General features: G+C 52.5%; 1 protein-coding gene across 1 annotated transcript in view; it reads right to left on the bottom strand.

Moving 5' to 3' along the window:
* The window catches only part of JAZF1 (JAZF zinc finger 1), a 296,398-nt gene that overhangs the window by 4,583 nt on the left and 272,391 nt on the right, over nt 1–19,424 (bottom strand). The window contains exon 4 of the mRNA XM_024563022.4: nt 3,576–3,745. Within this exon, the coding sequence (XP_024418790.1) occupies nt 3,576–3,745 (170 nt within the window). The remainder of the gene's footprint in view (nt 1–3,575; nt 3,746–19,424) is intronic.

The following is a 19,424-nucleotide window of genomic DNA, read 5'->3' as shown; positions in this document are numbered from 1 at the left end:
GGCTGGCTGAAGAACGGCCTGCCTTACCTCTTTCTCTGTTGCTGGGGTTGGACATTTTCACAAGTGTCAAAGCTTACTCTCTGATCACAAGTGTTGGCACAAGCTCTGCTCACTCAGGGTTTCCCTTCTGTTCATTTATATGTAGCAATGGGAACTCCCACTTTCTGAGACCAGCCAGAAGCTTAAAAAGACTCATTTCCAATTGCAGACATCTCAAAATGGGTTTGGTCTTTAAAAACTATCAAATAGTGGCAGGCAAGTCGACACTGATAGGCTTATATCCTCTGGCCTCTGAAGACAGGAAAGGGAATTAAGCTTCAATAGGGCGTGGAAGGTAACCGACATTAAAGACTCCTTGTGCTGACTCCTGCTGTCTATGGTCTCAGAATCAATACTTGCGTTTCAGATGAGACTGACACTGGGGGAAGGTGAGTTGCCAGAATCACAAAGTTGCACTGAGAACCCGGGGTTGCCAGACGCCAGAGCCCGCGTTTCCTGCCACGATGCCACACACCCGAGTGAAGTGCTGGGTGCTCGTCCCTTAGTGCAACCAGGTGGCAGTCTTTGAAGCATCTGAGGCGTTGGGCAGGACTGGGACCCTCGCTCTGCAGAGAGCTGCCGCCCGTGGCGTGCAGTGGGCTGACGTGGGGCTGGTGTATGGAGGGAGGGGCCGGGCGGGGCAGGGTGCAGGCCCGGACTGGGTGGTGGGCCTAGCGAAGGCTGGCTCTGGTTCCTTTCCACACCAGGAAGGACCGCCCAGATGAAGGACCTGGGCCAGCCACTGCACAACTACTTAGGGGATCTCAAGATCCCACTCCAGTGGCATCACGCAACCTAAAGTCTGGACACCCAGCGTGGCTACCGCGTCCTTAACTGTGCGTGGTCTCTGTTGTCGGTGCTCTGGCCAGGATGACTGCAGCGTGTAACACATGCCCTGGATAGAAAGACCGTGACTTTGAATTCCCTGTGGGCCTTGGTGTTCTACATTGAGGACAGGATGAAGTCCCTCGGAGATGTGAGGAGGAGGAAAAGTGGAAAGACAGAAGCTGAGGGTCAGGGTGGTGGTATCTTTAGATTTTAAGTGAGGCCACCCCACCAGCCTGGAAGATGCAGGTCAGTCGGGAGAGGCGGCGAGAGCGTGTGTTCTCCCAGCAGCCAGTGCTCTGATTTCAGGGAGACTGCAGGGGGAGGGCTTGGTCTGTTTTCTATTTCTCAAAAGTAGCAAAGTGCTGTTATCTTAACCACTAATATAAAAGTTACCAAAGTAAAAAACCTCAAAGCACTCCATCCCATCCTTTAAACTCACGCCCATGTACAACAAGGGTGGGGAGTCCCATCTCTAGTGCGTGAAGTCAGAGGAAAAGTGGGGGCAGCACCAGGGCAGATGGGAACCACCGCTCCCCACCCGGAATGTGGCGGGGGGTCCCCAAGAAAGAAGGCATGCTGCCACTTGGGGTTCTGGTGGTCAGCAGGGAGCCCTCTCCCCCTGCACTCTGCCCCTTTATCCTCAGCGCGTTTACTGTGCTGGAGACCTGTGCTGGGCACCCAGGAGGGGCCTGTGAGCCGGGGGCCCCTGGATGGGGCACACGGGAAGGTCAGAGCTGGGGTCTAGGCACTGGCGAGGGCGTCTCAGAGGAGGGGACGCCTGTGTGGTGCCCTGACAAACACAGGCAGCCAGCGTCCTGGGCCCAGGCATCCACGTGGGGACCGTCAGCTGTGCGGCCGGCCCCCTCCCGTGCCCCCGTCAGTGCTAGGTGTGGGCAGTTGGAGACCGCGCTGCCCCATGGCCGCCACTTCCCAACGGGGAGGGTCTGGTGGAAGCTTCGGGACTGGGCGCGCTCCCTCGACCACCTGGTTAGGAGGAGCAGCCGGCCACGGTGCCTCCCGGCCACGGTGCCTCCCGGCCCTTCCCTCTGGGGCTCAGGCCTGCCTCCCGCCACCACCCAGACAGCCTCTGGGCCTTCGATGGAGACTCGACAGAAGCCCCCACCAACCCGGACTCAGACAAGTACTGGAGGAAACTGCCACACCCCCAAGAAAAAAGCAAAAGAATAATGAGGAGAAAATAGAAACGACTCGGGGAGAGAGTGTAAGAAAAGGAGCGAAGCTGGAGGTGGGACGGAGAGTGCGCGCCTCGTCCCCTTGAGCCCGAATTGAGGGTGCGGCGTCTGTGTTTTCGGTTGGCCTCAGTCCGGGCCCTTGCGGGCCCCTGTCCTCTAACCACCCGCTGGCGTGCGGGGTGTCCCTGGCACACAGTTCCCGCGCTGGGGAGGAGACGGCCAGGAGGCAAAGCCCCAGGGACCCGCGTCCAGAAAGCAGAGAGAAAAGTAGGCTCCAGTGAGCAGGCCCCACACAATGACAGCCTTCCCTGTCAAACTTCCTCTGCGTGCAGATAAAAGACAAAACAAAAAACAAACCTCTTTCTGCAATGCAGAGCTGCCCCCTGGAACGGGGAGCTTGTCTCCCAGGCCCAGGGCTCCAGAGCCCGGTCCTCCCGAGCCAGGTTTCGGGCCCCAGTGGCTCATTGGGATGTACTGTCGGGACTCACGGCACCCCCAGGGGGGCCTTTTCACTTCAGTTTCAACAAGGCGCGTCTGATGTCGCCCAAGGACGGTTTTAACAGTTACAGAGTAGGAGAAACGTGGGCCACTTCCTGTGCTTCGTGCTTTTGCACCAGCAGCCAGTACAGAGAGTACTGAGACAGATTACTTTTAGTGCTTAGAAAACATACTTGAGAGAGAGCGATGGGAGAAGCACTTGGGCTGCCAGTTTCCAAACCTGTTTAAAAAGCCAGCCTGCTGAGCTGTGGGGAGTCAGCACAGCATCAGATCAGGTGCATCGAGTGTGCAGAAGAGTTTGATACTTCTGTCTCGGTTGGATTTTAAAGAGCTGCACCATGGAAAAGTTCACATTTTTAAGTAAGTGCCCACTGAGCCCAAAGTTGACTGGTGGGGGTACTCCTCATTGTTTTGTCCCACTGAGTGTTTAAATAAAAGACGTAGTGCCCCCGGTGTCCTATGGCACCCACAGCCAGGCGCTCTGAGAGGACGCTGAAGCTGGTGGTGTGATGAGAGAAAAATATCAAAGCCCCCTTTTCTCCTGATCTCTTTTCCTGCTCACTGGGAGAAGGAGCAAGAGCTTGCTCAGCTGGAAGCCGAATACCCAACAACGTTTCCCAAAAGGGCTCTGAGGCAGGCCTTGAAGTCTTTGAAGTGGCCTTCTGTGAGCCACCTGGGCAGCCAGCCCCCGCAGCGGGGAAGGTCTGGCAAATACACAGGTGACATTTTGTATTCTGACTGGTAGGACTCAAATCGGAAGACCATCGGAGGTATGGTCCTCCTACCAAAAAATCTTGACCTACGGCCCCACGCAGGTCAGCAGAGGGGGAAACCCACCCTGCCCACCAGGAGAAGCCAGCCCATGTCCTGGCCAGTGTAGAGGAGGCACGTGTCTCTGGACTGTCCCTCTCTTCAGAGGGAAGAAGGGGCTTCTGCCTGACGGGGGCTTGCCCTCTCCTAAGAGGTCATGCTGCATGGAGTGGTACGTTGTTTTTGTTTGTTTGTTTGTTTTTTTACCTTGTATCTCTTTTTACACCCTGGAACCGGGCAGGCAAAAGGCTTCTCCTCTCCTCCGTTCATGCACATGGAGCTGAGGATGGCTTCAGAGCTGATGGCGCTCTCTGTGGTCCAGGACTCGTCACTGTCCGACTCCTCGTAGTCCACCTCCTCCTCGTCATACTCGCTGCCTGCAGGGTCACAGAACAGCAGGGGCGTCAGAAACAGTCACCTGCCTGCAGGCGACTGGAGGGACCAGGGACCAGGGACCATGGCTGGCAGCTCCTCCTGCCCCAGGGAAGGGCATTCCAGGCACAAAGGGCAGCAAACCTATCAAGACCCCAGGCCAGTTGTGGCCGGAAGACATCGGCAGTCCTGCCTATGAGGCCGGGTTAAGGACTTCACAACAGTTCACAGCCAGGAATCGGCTGAGCAAGAGCTGGAACCCGGGTCTGTGGCAGGTCTGTCTGTGACTGCAAAGGAGCCAGGGAGCCTCCGAGGCCACAAGCAAAAGTAATCCAGAGGACGCCACCTCCCGCCCCAACACGCGCATGCGCGCACACACACAAGGGACACCTGACATTCGGACGGACAGCACCTGCCCCTTAGCTTCATGCTTTGTTGGCCAAGCCATTGCAAGAACCTGGGACGGGGTTACAACTTACACTTTAGTGGGAATGAATTCGAGATCTTTTTCTTTACAGGTTGAGCTGGGAAGAGCATGAGGAAATTTGTAAAGGGGGTTACCACAAGCTCGGGAATAGGGGGACAGAAATGCCCAGAGCTCTGAGGGCAAATTGTCAGGGTCAGAACGCAGGTCCAGATCATGGAAGACGGAACAACCGCCTGCCACACCTGTCCCTCCCCAGGGAACTGCCCGACACCGTCTGGGAGGCCGGGAGGGCCGACCCACCCCGTCAGCGAGGATGGGGACATGGTTCCCCGGTGTCGCTGAGGTTGACAGCTCTGCTCACGGCTGAGGTTAGGGTCTACTTCACTGACTTCTGTTCCCGAGGGCGGGGTGGGAAACCACTTCAACCAGCAGCCCCGTTTGCTCTTTTTAAATGAGGCCCAAAGCCATTTATTTTGAGCTTTTGCACAATACAACCCTGAAGGACATAATTCCACAGATCATAAACAGTGTAAAATAATATGTTGACAAGTCCTAATGCATTTACAAGCCCGGGGGAATAAATGGCATTACAGCACAGCAGTAATAAGGCTGAGACGGCAGCAATCACAGTTGTGAAATCCACCCCCCAGGTGTGAGGCTGCGCCGCACCAGGGGCGGCCTGGGTGCTCCGTGGGCTCACTCCGCTACATCAATTATTTCACCACCGAAACCTGGCACTTTTATTGGGTTTCATTTTAATAGGCATTAATAAGATTGTTTGAAGAGCCAGTTGAGCCTGGAACAAGGACGCCGGCATCTGAGGCTAAACACTTAAAAAGGATGCAGGAAGGAAGGAAGGGGCCTCAAGTTGCTGGAGTGCATCTCGGGTTTCAGGCACCTTAGACGCATCACCCCGTTTAATCCTCCAGCAACCCCGTGGGGTGGGCCTGGCTGTCACTTTCACACACACGAGGAAACTGAGACCCACGAGGCTCAAGAGCTTAGGCACCCTCAATTAGCCCTTCAGGGAGGTCCCTTTTTCCCACGCTGCTGCTGGACCCCAACGACAGCAGCTATCCGAGGGGGGTCTCTCAAGCGTCCTTGAGTTGTGAGGTCGTCACCATCTACCGCTCAGACAGAATGCAAATCCTCTGTTTTGAAACACTCAGGTGGGGCAGAAAAAGCAATTTGGCAAAAGCGAGGCTTTGGCGGTAAATGTGGGTTTTGGTGAGCCCTGTGGTGCTTGGCTGTGGCTCCTGGGAATGAGATCACTTTGAAAACACTCATGGGGGATGATGAGGAAGTCTACGCCACACCTCCGAGTCTGCGCACATCGGAATCTGCTTTTCCGTAGGGCACTGGTTGGGACGCTGTGCTCTCACACACATGCGCGTGCTGGCGCCCTTTAACGTGCTTGTTAGAAAACTGAGTGCTGTTTCACAAAGCTCCCCCGGCAGGAGGAAGGTCTGGATGACTAATTTATCCATCTCGTGGGCCTAATTTGTTGACTTGAACACCAAGAACCACGCAACATTGTTTACAACGCAGGGCGGGCTCAGACTGAAGGAGGGCTTAAGGAAGCCCAGCAGAAAAGAAAACTTCAAAACTCCATGGGATCAAAGGGGCCAGACCCCAGGGGGTTGATGCTGTGGGCTCAGCTGCCTGGAAACCACATGGCATCCAGCCCCAAGTGGGGCAGGCAGGGCGACCACACAACTTACTGTCCAAGCCAGGGCTGGGCCGACAGGCTGAACTGGCTCTGTCCCTGGCTAAATGGGCCACTTGCCCCAGTCATCGGTCCACCGCCGGTCCTTTGCGTGCTCTGTGAGACCGTCTCCCTTGGATGGGACTGAAGAAGGACCTGTTTATACTTAACTTTGTCTTCTAACGAAGAAGAGAAGCGCCCAGACCTGGGTTCATGTCTTGGCTCTCATCAGCTGAGTGACAACCCTTGGCCTCTACTTTCTCTTCCGTGAAATGGGTGCAGATCTCTTCCTTACAGTTAAGAATTAGAATTAATGCGAATCAGACACCTGGCGCAGGGGGCCTGCTGCACATAGTAAGGTCGTTTTGTAGTATCATATGTGCACATTGTATGTAAAATAATATTTTTAGAAAGGCCTATTTTGATACCAAACAAAAAAGATAATTCTGAAAGGTTTGGTAATCTCCCTTAGGAAAAATTCAAGAGGACATCCTATCAAGACAGGTGCCATGTTGGCTTTGAACTTTTCGGTGCCGGCAGATCGAGGTACAGTGAGGCTGCAGGGGCCAGCTGGGAGCCCAGGCATTGCCACTGACGAGCTAGGTGACCCCAGGCAAGTGGCATCACCTCTTTGAGCTTTAGACTCCTCACTTGTAAAATGGGCTAATAATACCACCACCCTGTAAGATTTGTGAACAGTAACTGAGTTCCTGTTTTTAAAAGTACTTGGAACATTGCCCTGGCCAGGTGGCTCAGTTAGTTGGAGTGTTATCCTGTGCACCAAAAGGCTGCAGGTTCAATTCCCAGTCAGGGCACATGCCTAGATTGTGGGTTCGATTCCCAGTGGGTATGCATACAGGAGGCAACCAACTGATGTTTCTCTTTCTCTCTAAAATCGATAAACATATCCTCAGGTGAGGGTTTAAAAAAATGAAAGTACTCAGAACACCTGGTATCAGGTAAATAAATAATGTTACAGATATTTCATCCACTCTTCCCTTGAGGATACTTTTTTTTTAAACAAAGAAGTGTATAGGGCGCCCACTGCTGCTTGTGTTGCTGGGCCCAAAGGCTACCCTGTCATCAAACAGAGCTGCCAACAGCTGTGGGGGGGGGGGGGAGTCCGGTCTCTCTGCTGCAGGTGGGCAGGTGTCCTCCAAGGACACCTCCCTGGCAAGCCCTGTTGGGGAACACGGGGCCTGGAGTCAGAATTTTGGAACTAGAAGAAACCTAACGGGCCGCTGAACCCCACACTCTGACCTCTCAGAAGTCAGATGGCCCACAGTCACGGTGGGCGGTCTGGGGGCTTCCGTTCTTCAGGCCACTTGGCTCAGGGTTCTAGGCAGGAAGCGGTTCCATGCAGGCACATTCCCATCCGTCTTCATCAGCCTGTTCTCGTCTCCACCCCCCACAGCCCCTCTGCAGGTCACCCCTGATCCCTGGCAGTGCCAACCGAGTGGGACGGGGGCTCGAACAGAACACAGAAAAGCCCCGCTCTGCACTGACACCCCTCCCCACACTCTGGTATTTGAAGGGTCCAGGGGAAAGCTTTCCCACAACTGAAGAGAAAACCCACAGACCTTAATTAAGACAACCAGACAAAAATTCTATGGAAATGGCCTCCTGAGAGCACAGCGGCTGGGTCAGTGGCTTCTTGAAGTGCCACCGGGGAAGCTGACAGAGCAGGGAAGCAAAGAAAGCAAAGACATCCCCCCTGTTTTAAAACAAAGGCTGATGGACTGGATTGGATTTTTCGTTCTGGTGGACCCGCTATTGGCTTCTAGTGGGGAGAGGCCAGGGTGCTGCTAAACATCTTCCAATGCACAAGACAAACCTCACAGCAGAGACTTAGTTGGCCAAAATGTCAAAAGTACCAAGAAACTTCACAAACCACTTCTGACACATTCGATCAGTCACAGCACCTTCTCCGTGCACTGCGCAAATCTTTTGTGTTTCAGTTGGGCTTGAAATAGTAAAGCATAATATGCCAAAAATGTAGTGTGTTTTCTTCCATCTTCCGTATTAAAATGGCTGCACAAAAACTCACCAGTTTTGATGTTTCTGTTTAAATGCACGCTGATATGACAGCTGTTACAATACAATCTAACAAAACCGTTTCAAATGAGGGTAAAGACAACTAAGCACTACTAGAGCCATCGTATGGAAAAACCAAACAAACTATTTGGTGAACCCGATACCTTATAAACCCCTCCCTGCACTCGCCTCCTCCTAGTAAAACTCCATTACGATACTGCTTTCACTTGTGTTCACGGTTCGCGCTATTATGATACTGGGCCGGGTCGTGAACTGTGGTCACATTTTTGTTGTGCCCGGAGTTAATAAATACCATCTCTGCAGTCTGTGTCGTTGCCGCCTTTCTCCTCCTCACCACCACTGCCACCTCCACCATCATCAGCATCATCAGTTTCTAGCCCCTCTGGTGCCTGGAGGCGCTCACGCCACAATGACTCCTGACCCCCAGAACTGCCCCCTCTCCCCAGAGATGCAGGACCGCTTTTTCTCTTTGTCCTCCACATTCACAGGTATATGTTGCTCTAGTTCTTTTTAAAAAACATGTAACAGGTTTATTGAGCTCTAATTCATGCACTACACAATCCACCCATCTCAAGTACACGACGAGCCAGTGGGTTTTCCAGTGTTCATGGAGGAGTGCAGCCACCTGCAGCTTGGGAGCCCTCTGGACTTGTTGGTGCCAGTCCGCTAGCTTCTGGGCCCACGCCTGTCAGCTCAGGTCTCAACGTTTTCAGGCTGAGCCAACTACCGCTTGGCCCTTTGCTTCCTAGCTCCCACCCCTTCGTCACTGCTGCCTCCTCTGCATCTCTATCTTCGTGGGGATGTTATTCCCAGGGCACATGTGTGCTCATGCTGCCATCGGGAACTGGAGGATGCCTGGCTGCTTGGAAACATCCTTCTTTCTGGCAACAACAGAAGTGCCAGGCCCACCTTGGATTTCTCCTGCTCCAAGTCATTCTCCTTTCATTTCAACAGGGGACAGCAGAGAGCCCCAACTCCAAGTGCCGGGGTGGAGGGTTGGACTGTCCCAGGTGAGGGCTGGTGTCGGGCCACTGCTGAGCCACCAGAGCTGTGAGGACTTCTCTCTATGACCGTGAGTTCACTACTGACATTTCAAATTTAACTCCAGCATTAACCAATCCATTAAAATGGTAGTCACGACGATGTAAAGCACAGCACAGGGAATGTGGGCAATAATTTTGTAATAACTGTGTATAAATTTATAGGTATGTATAAATATGGTGCCAGGTGGGTACTAGACTTGCTGGGGTGGGGGGAGGGAACCCCTTTGTAAGTTATATACTTGTCTAACCCCTATGCTGTACACCTGAAGCTAATATAATACCGCATGTCAACTGTAATTGAAAAATAAAAAAGTAAAAAATATTCTTCAAACCGAACATCTAAAATGACTTTCCTTGCAGTATGGCCCTTCCCTAGCCTGTAATTTTCCTGCCTTCTCTTTTACGGTGCTCGTTTGTCCTTGTTCACCACGCTGGGGTCACTTCAGTGCCACCGCCCTCCGCCCTCTGGATGAGAGGGGGGGGTGCCTGTGAACTGCTGACCTTGCTGCCGCCTCCCCAAGCACCTTTTCCTGTGTGGCCCTCTCCTTGGACGCTGTTCTCCCAGCTTTTCCCACAATTGGCTCCTCCTCAGCATCCAGGTCGCAGTTCAAAGGTCGCCTCCTCCAAGAGGCCGCCCTGTAAGCCAGCCCCATCACCTGCCTATTTAAAGAGCCGTCTTTCTCCAGGTACAATCTCCGCCCCCTTGGGTGTCCTCCTCACAGCACATCGAGCTTTCTGAACGACCATGTTTTTGTGATTGCCCTTCCTCTCCACGGGAAAGTAAGCTCCTAGGGTCCGTACCGGGCCTCGCACACAGCAGGCGCTCTGTGCATGTTCACGGGACAAATGAACGGCACGGCAGTGTCAGGCCTCCTGACCCCAGGCGCCTGCTTTCCAACCACCTGACGATGTCACGGACAGGACTTGTGGGGAAGGCACAGGGAAGACGCAAACAAACTTAAGTGTCGGAGGTTCAGGGTCTCTCACTTACGACAAATGAGATGTGGACGTCCAGGCCCCAGCCACCTTGCTCTGTGTCGGTGTTTGACAAAGAAATGAAAACCACAGGTCTGTGAAATGGTTACAGGCAGCTGCGCTTCCTGCTAGAACACAGACTAAGAGGGGCATGCCGGAAGAAAGCTGGGGACAACCCCACCCCCTGCAACAGCCCAGGCTTGTGACCAGCGGGGACCAGGTGGGGCCACAGCCACAGCCAGAGAGCACAGCCCAGACAGGCACCAACCGTAACTGTGACAAGCCTGCGGTTGCTGTTAAGGGCTAAGGTTTGTGCGGAAGAGGCTGTGACTTCCCTCCTAGCTCCTTCATCCTCCATCAGAAAAGGGGGAAGAACGTCACCCTAACTCCAAGGATGGTGGCTTGATCGGAGGTCAAGATGAAGGCTGTTGTAATCAGCATCCTCTAAAAACTGGAAATTCAGATTTGAAAACAATTCCACAAAGCAAGAGTAAGAAATCCTGTATTTGAACAGGCACATTCTCAGGGAAAGATGAAAAGCAGCAAATACCTAGAAAAAAACACACCCCTTTCTCATTAACCTTTTACTGGTGTGCCTTTTTTCTTCTTTTCCCCGGTGAGACTTCAAAGCTTGGTCTCAAAGCTTTTCTCTCACTTACACCTACTCACTTTGGAGTCAAACCCACTGGCTGCTCCTGGCTCGGAGCCTTGGGCTCCTCATCCCCAGCAGGAGGCCTCTCACCCCCAGGCCCCAGGCCCCAGGCAGGCACACTTCCCTGGGCACCTCATTTCCCCCTCTCCATCTTGGTGAGGAGAAAGAAAAGGCCCTAACACCACAAGAAAAGGGCATCTCCTTTATTGTTTGCACATCTTGGCTATTTTTCAGGAAATAGTGAGTGAGGAGAACAGCATCTCTTCTGTGCTGCATGGGTTCCGGCCTGTGGCCTCCCTGCTCTCACCCCCATCCCCAGCCTCGCTGTTGTTGCCTTCAGGGGAGATTCACGGAGATGTAACAGGAAGGTTTCCCGGGGCAACTGGCAAATCGTAGGACCTACTTCTAACAGTTTTCCAAGGGCAGACCATGACCTAGTAAGTGGGTCACCACATCGAATTAATGGGGAACGACTGGCAGCTAACAAACGAAAGGACAGAGTGGACGTGTGGGAATCAGAGTATAGTGTGTTCAGGAAACTTCCACTTCAGGAGTGTGTCTCCGCGTAAAACACAATTCTCACTATGGGTCATGGTCGAGAAGCTGAAAGCCGTTTGTGACCATCGGCATCTCAGTTTACACAACGTCTACAAGAACCGGAGGGGAAAACATAATTAAACAATTTTAACCGACCTTTAAATAGGATGCAGAACAGGCTGAGAGAGAAGAGTAAGGTTGTTTTGGTGAGAAACAGGAAAGAACTGTGTCAGCCAGCGAGAACCTACAAGTCAACCAGGAAGGTGGCTTGTGGCAGGCCGACTGGAGAGGCGTCAGGTGGGCGCTGAGGAAAAGCTACAGTCTCACCTATGAAAGGGACAGGCGTGGGAATGGATAGAAATGCTGACCGGAAATCGCCGAGGGAGGCAGGGCTACCTCCCCTTATTCCCATGGCTTCCGGCCCCCAGCACGGTGGCCTGGGCAGATCTCAGCCAATCTTTGTGGAAGGAGGGATGTCCATGGCAGAGCCCCCGTGCCCTGGAAGGATGGTGCTCTGTGCCACAATCACATGGGTATTTGTGCATAATGGACATATTTTTGTACAATACCTAGGAATTACACTCAACACAATGACCACGACAGGCGTTCCAATCTGCGAGATGTGTGCAGCACAACAGCGCCACCCCTCTGTGGGAACCTGTCAGCACCACTTGGAACGCCAAGCCCAACCCTGGCCAGAGGCCCTGTGGGCAGGTGGGTGTGCAGGACCGGGCGCAGGCTGCCTGGGTTGGATCCTGACTGTGCTCTTACACCTGCTGGCCTCAGTCTGGTTGTTTCACCTCTTTACACCTCCAGCTGGAGGTCGCACCAGAGCCACCTGCACAGGGCTGTTGTGAAGACGGCCTGGTGTGTACAGTGTTTCACTTCTGGCACATCGTCAGGTAGCATATTAACCCCGGTCGGCCATATTACAATCAGTAATTAAAAATGGTCTAGACTGGAAGGGAATGACCAGGGATCTACAAAACCCAACAAGACGTCGTCTGGTCAGAGCTGTCTGCCTAAAACCCAGGGACAAACCGCCTGAGGTCATCTTACATTTTCAATACAATGGATTAGGGTCCCGATTTCCAGTGCTGTGGGGCGGGGAAGGGAGTGTTGATTTAGGATGATACTTCTGAACTTACTTTCGTGAACTCATTCGCAATCCCGAGACCTGGGGAGGACAGAGCCTCGGCGTGGCCTCCTGGCCCTCGCAGAGTGCAGGGGGACCAGCCCAGGCAGCCCCCCTGGGGGAACGCCCCCTTTGAATAACGTGAAGTCTGGAAACAACGGGTGCAGAGGACGGTCTTTTTGGGAACAAGTGCAGCTTTTCTCTGCAGCACTGGGGCAACTTGCCAGCACTGGTTCCTGGTATGGAGCTTTCCCGTCTAACTGTGAAATACAATGTGCTATATTTACAGGGTGCAAACCTACAGACGGAGGAAGACTCCATGCCAAGAACAAGCCCAGAGAGGAGGGCTGGGAAGCCGAGGATGATAGCAATTGAGAAAAATCAAGATGAGAAATAATTAGGGATGGGCAGCAAAAACTGGTTTCTACTGGGTCAGCGTAATTGCCCCTTTCCAGACACAGCGTACGCCCCGAGAAGGCACCTCCCCGAGAACGCACCGCCGCGGACAGAACGCGGCTCCTCTGGGGAGCACAGCCGCGCAAGGCACTGCAAGTTCACACCCATCTCCGAGGTCTCCCATAAAAGCCAGTTTCACACTTTGTCCCACGTGGCAACTACAGCCGGTGCCGCATGAAAAACAAGTTTTATGAGAGCACTTCTGATTTTTAAGAAGGCTATTTGGCCTCCTAACGGGGCAGCTCCCTGAAAGCAGCGGTGACGTCGTTTCTGTGCCCGGCACAGGCCGAGCCGGCTCACGATGGTTGGGGCTGCACAGGCCAACACATCCGGGGGACATTACGCGTGTGATGAACCTTGGCCAAAGTGATGGGGAGAAGCTGCAGGTGCAAGAACTTCTCAGCCAAAGAGATGGTTTTAAGTACGTTATAAAAATGAGTCCGACTTCCTCCGCTCCAGGCTTGACAATGAAGGCTGGAGCGAGCAGTGGCCGGGCAGAGTGTGCTTCGTTTCCTTCCGGCTGATTTACCAAGCTGCTCCCGCGCCCGGTCCCTGGGGCAGGTTTTGGAGGGGAAGGTCTTAGTGTGACCATCCAGTGACCCTGACGACACTTCCCCTGCCAGTTCTAGTTCTTGGGCAACATCTCCCACAGCCAGAGGGTACGTTTAGCCTGGTACCTGGGTCCTAACAGCGGCTCCATCAGTGACTCTCTTGGTGACCTCAGGCACCTCACTCAAGTTCCCTTCACCACAGAAGGCACATCAGAGTGTGCAGGCAAGGGCTTCACCAGGGCCTGCCACAGAGCACGATCGGCATGAGTAACTTCACTGGCTGAGCGGACACACGCGGTTTTACAAATTCAAGGGTCAATCAGGATGACGGACATTGTTCAGTGGCTTTTTTTAAGACCAAGGGTCAGCGACAGGACCCCAGGAGCAGTGGAGGTTAACGAAGCTGCCCAAGGCCCCTGCTCACGGGCACTCACAGGGCCGTGCTGGCTCCTGCCCCTGCGGGTTACAGTCTCCTGCCTGCCCACGTTTCACCTAAGCTGGAGGAGGCTATAACTCTGCCGCCTGGCTACCACCTCCAGGTTCACACCCCCACGTGCTGTTCTTGGTCGCCCTGGGTTTCTCACCTTCCACCCCGGAGAGGAATGTGGAGTGGCCTGCCCTGGCCTGGCCAGCTGGCTCCCCCACTACCCTGCCCTAGTGTGTCCTGGCATGTGTTCTGTGACAAGGAGATGATGGCACTTCCTCCGAAGACTGGATTCTTCTTTAAGATGGGCAGGGCTGATTTCCAAAGTGGCTTGGAGCTTTCCCTATTGCTGCGACTTAGCAGCATCAACCCCGGCCACGCCTAGTGACAAGAGGAGGGCCCTGAGGTGAGACTGCCGAAACTCAGATCTGGTCTGAGCGATCTTAGGAAGCCCACTGTCAAGCCCTGGTTACCCCGCCTGGAAAATGGGAACTGTAACAGTATCGTAACAGTATCTCCCTGGGAGCCGTTAAGGACGGACTGGCCCGTTCCTGGGAGAGGTTCTCCCAGTGCCTGGCAGACAGCAGGCTCAGCACAGACTCTGGGCTGACGGTCACCTGCGCTGACCGTGTGACGTCTTTCTTCCTTGCTCGGAACAGAGGTCAGCGTGCTCTTCCCTTTCCGCCAGCCCCGTCCCCTCTTCAGTCAACTGCAGGGTCGCTCTGGACCCGTGCATTGTTAGTCTGGAAATCCTGCGTTTGCGGGCTGTCTCTTCTCAGAATGTTTACAATTCATCATGCTTAACAGACAAATGCCCTGTAAACGCCACATGGTGATAAACAAGAGGTTTTCCCAGGGTTCCCCCAAAAGACTAAAGGTTTATTTTTGGAAACCTATGGAAAGCTGAAAACAAGAATAGCCGTGGGCTATCGGCCCCTAGACAAGCTGCAACAGAAACTACCCAAGATGCATCACTCTGACCAAAGGAAATGGGAAGGAGGATCTCTTTACAGGTCGTCTCCCAAATCATCAGGTGCTTAAATTCTGTTCTGCTTGACTGCCTGTGGCCAGTCTGCATGGGAACTTGTACTATAGTAAAGGAGGCCCTGCCAGAGCTTTCGGAGACTCGGACAGCTGTGTCTTGACAGCACTAGCCCTGAGGTGCAGGCATCATGGCGTCAGCTGGGCTTCTCCCTTCTCCCCACTTCTCCTCCCCCGTGTCTCCAAGACCTCCCAGGGGAGACCCACGGAGATGTTTTCCAGAATCTTATCCAGGAGACCACAGGCCAGAAAGATGCTGGCAGGAAGTAGGCTTTGTCCATAAAAAACAACAAAAAAACCCCCACCACCTCCCGGTGGCCATTTTTTTTCCTTTTAGAGTTAGGAAATGGTATTTCTACCAAGATCTTACTTTCTGAGCCGAGTAAAGGAAGAATTTATTTTGGATTTCTGTGTCCCATTTTCTGAGACCCTCCACTAACTGGTCCCAGCTCTCTAAATTCATTTAAAGAGCCCTCACTGCCGCCATGAGCTCCTCTCCGCTGGGCCCATCCCGGAGGTTTTCACTACTTTGTCCCAATCATGTCCCTCTTCCACCTTTGCTCTGCCCTCCCCCTCCACCTGCCCTCCTGTCTGTCTTAAGGTCTGTTCTCAGTTCCAGGAGAGCCCGGACTCTGTTTTCCACTTTTCTCGTCCACCCGTAGGTCCTGAGTGTGCCTTAGGTCACACTTTTGAACTGATTTAAGAATGCCCAAGCTTGATCTTGCTACAGTGCCATCACTGGGTCATAAAATAATACAAGTTCAAAGCTGGAAAGGACCTCAGTCTTCTATGGCCTCCCCTCTTACAGAGGATAAGACCGAGGCCTCGGGAGGTGACTCAGCAAAGGTCCAGGCAGGGGTGGAAGTCTGGCACCCAGGTTCTGGACCCCCCGCCCCCTTTGCCGCAGTGCCCTGCCAGGGGCCAGAGACCTCCCACGTCTCATGCACCGCTGGCTCAGCGAACACGCCCAGTCCCCCACCATAGGGTCTGGCCAGACAAGGGGTCTGTTTACGTTATGGAGTAGGAGGTTGGAAGAGCAGTTCTTTTGAAAAACTACAGGTAGTCGGCAATGCTTCCCATGTTGCTCTAAGTCTGTGTATCCCCCAGGCATGGCTTGTATATGGAGACGCAGCCTCACGAATATGTAAGGAATAGGAGATGCCAACACTTCTCTTCAATTGCCCCTCTAATATCAAGGCAGAAGTTGCATCCTGGGGGAAAACGGAGGTAAGAATTTTCAGTCGGAGGGGATCACATCACTGAGTGACTCCACCGCCCCACCCTCCTCCTCTACTGCAGTCTGGAGTTTGACTGGTGGCCACCACTACATCCAAAGGGTCCGCTTTTCTCATCAGTCCTGGCCCAGAGGCATAAAGGTCGACCTTGAAGAAACAAAGTCTGTCCTGTGAGCCAAAGGGTTGTGATGTTTATAATACTATCATTGCACCCTTAGCCAACCTCCATTTTTCTGCTGTGGTCTCCTAGGCTACTTTTCCCCTTGCATTTGTTTTGCTCTATAAGGAGAACATTCCTTTTTATCCAAAGACAAACAAGAGACCCTTCACCAGTCCCCTTATGTCATACGTCACCCACAGATTTCCTAAGGGGCAATCTATGGAGCACAGACTACAAAGGAAGTACTTCTCCACCTGCCTAAATGAGGATGGATGAGCGATCTTCAGCAAGCCTTCGGGAGACAGGAGGACACGTCTGGAATGGGTGATGTGGTCGGAGCCAGCAACTCGCCCCGCTGGCATTTGCAAATGGCCGTTTCGAACGACATCAGAGGCATAATGTTTTAAGTTTTGGCACCCATGAGAAATGTTTTACGTGACTACATTTTTCTAAAAAGTGGAAGTGTAGGAAGCCAAACCCCAGATGGGGATGAAATGATGGCCCTGACCTCTGGAGGTAGGCTCTGGGACAGAGGGTGAGACGAACAGGCGGCTGTCCCTTGGCCGACAGTCAGGGCGACCCCTCGCGCAGACACAGGGCTGCTGCGTCAGCAGGACTCGTGTTAGGAAACGCAGCCAGGGAGCTTCTGAGGGGCTACGGCAAGTCGTCGTAATGCCACTGCATAAGCTGCTGCTGAGGCTTTATAGCCACCGAGCGCCCCTGGTCTCTGGAAGTCATTCTGCATTCTTACATAAATGACCCTCCTCCCCCCCAAAAAACCCCTCCACTCCCCACAGAAATAAAGGCCTTCCAATAATGAACAGCCGTCTGTCCCCCAGAGCACAGGAAAAACATGATAAACCGAGTCACACAGCCTTGGCCGTGAACGTGCTCTCACACAGGACGTCTGCACCGCCGTGTAAACACAACACACGCTGTTAACCATGTGCAGAACAACAACCACCACCACGCACTGGGTTTCCTGCAATTAAGCTGCAAGGTTTTACAGTGCAATTTTATTTATAACGAAGGAAAGTAAACAAATAAATATATTGACCGTCGAACAGACCCCTCCCGCCAAAGGCTGATTCTGCAAATTAACTTTGCGGTAATAAAAGCCGTGCCAGCTGGAACCCTTCCCCGGCGCTCCGTGGCACAGGCGGCCCAAGCAGGTACACGGCTGAGAAAAACAAAGTCGGGCATTTTCCACCTTCAGCCGGCGATGTTAATTGAACTCTGGCAAATGTTTAAAGATTTCGTTCTCCGTGTTCAAGAAAGAATTAAAAACAGTTGAGCTGGGGAAAATGAACATCTGTTACGGACTTACACTTACAACCACAATGAAAAACATTCATAATTAAAGCGATTTTGCTTCCTTGCTAGTTAGATCTGTAATCTTGGGTTAAAAATATAATTGCAGAGGCTGCTTATTGTCTTTGGGGCTTTTCTTCTGACGGCTGCTTGTAAAAAAAAAAAAAAAAAAAAAAAAAAAAAAAAAAAAAAAGGAAGGTAGTTTATGCGGGGCTGAGTTTTCTTCCGCTGGAGCAACAATATCAGGAAGCAGGTCTGCGTGGAAAGATAGCGGATGGCTACAGAGAGAGCCTACGCAATGCAGCCTCGTTTTACGAAGCTATGAAACAGTAGTCGAGAAGTGTTTTATATTTGGGAGTTAAATACACTTTACAGCTGTGTAAAAAAACCAGAGCCATTTTGGGCCGAACATAAACATTCCAATGTCTACAAGGTTTACTTCTGTTGAGTCGTAAGCTGGGCAGGTTTCTGTCTTTGGGAGGGGCCTGCCACTTCAAGTCATTGCCCATTCAACGTGCAGAAGTTTCATCGAGAAAATCAATCTATTTCCATGTGTTCACCCCGGCTATTGAAATAACCCCCCTGACCTACCAGCCTTTCAATCTATCCTCCTTCCGCCACCAAATTGACAGGCCCCCAGATAGCTTTAATCCATAATATCGTTCTTCTTTGATTGCATTAGTTCCTTCTCTTAATAAGAATGGCTCTCTACTGCCAACTCTATTAAACGTAAATTCCTTAGCTAGCATTTTAGGTTTTTCTATTTGTACACTTCCTGGACCCAATATACCAACGTAACTGGTGTGTACACCATCACCGGTCCCCAAACCATGTCCCTGCTGTGGGCTAGGTTTGGGGCCTTCGAATATGCAACACGACGTCCACACCACCCTCTACCCTAACCTGCACACATCCTTGAAGACCCGTCTCAAATGCTACCTTCCCAAGCAGGAGAGACTTCTCCTCCCCTTGTCCATTACAACACTGAGCATAGGGCTCCTCGGTTCAGGGGCCTTTAGGAGCTTGGTCTGCACACTTGGCGCCCTCTGCAATGAGACCCTCATCGCCTGCGGGCAGTGCACCTTTTGAATTCAGCCTTGCACCCCTCAACAGCACTCAGCACTGGGTCTTCAAGCAACATTCCTTGGGCCCAGGGCTTCGGTGTCTCTATTCTAGTCAGTATAACGTTTTCTGATTCTTTCCCCATACGCTGCTGCTAATAGATGCAGATTCTTTGCAGCAACTATTATATGAACTGAAAACAGTCATGCTCACTTCCATCAGTATAACGTGTAACTTGGCTGAGCAGGTTGGCCAGGCTTGGGTTCTAAGTGGAATGGCCATCTTAGTTAGACCCTTTTCTTGGTCAGGGCAAAAGAAAATTCATCATGACTCCTTATTTCACATTGTTTTGGAAAAATCTTAAAACCGAGTAAATGAGCTTATCTAAAGCACAGCACAGCCTGTCTGCTGAAGGTCTGAGGCTGCTGCCTGAGGCAGCTGGCCCCACCCTGGAGCACGTCTTTGAGCTTCAGCCAGCTCTGGCCCCCTTCCCAGCCCAGAGAATCCACCCGGGTATGGAAGATGAGGCTTGGAAAGTCCCCACAGAGAGGAGAGAGGGCAATAAATTGTTATACCCTCAGAACAGAACGTGAGGCTTTTGCAGAGGTTTTGGAAAATAAGTCTGGACCGTTTCCTTTCAACGCGGCATTGGTTCTGCCCACCTCTCCCTTCCCTGGCCAACCCCCCTCCCACCCCCGGGAATGAAAGTCAGAATTGCTGAGGGAGCCGCGATGTTATTCCCGGCCTGCACATGAGCGGAAAGTGCCATAAATCTCTCAAGAAAGCCTAGGCTCATGGGATTTCCAGAACCAGTCCTCCAGTAAATGGGGATCCAGTCATTCAGACAGACATCTGAGCCTCATGAAAGACATTACTATATGGAAACATTCCTGTCGCTTAGGGGAAAAGCTGTTC

This window comes from Desmodus rotundus, chromosome 6 (assembly GCF_022682495.2).
Source record: "Desmodus rotundus isolate HL8 chromosome 6, HLdesRot8A.1, whole genome shotgun sequence".
NCBI lineage: Eukaryota > Metazoa > Chordata > Mammalia > Chiroptera > Phyllostomidae > Desmodus > Desmodus rotundus.
This window is presented reverse-complemented; position numbering and strand designations above follow the sequence as displayed.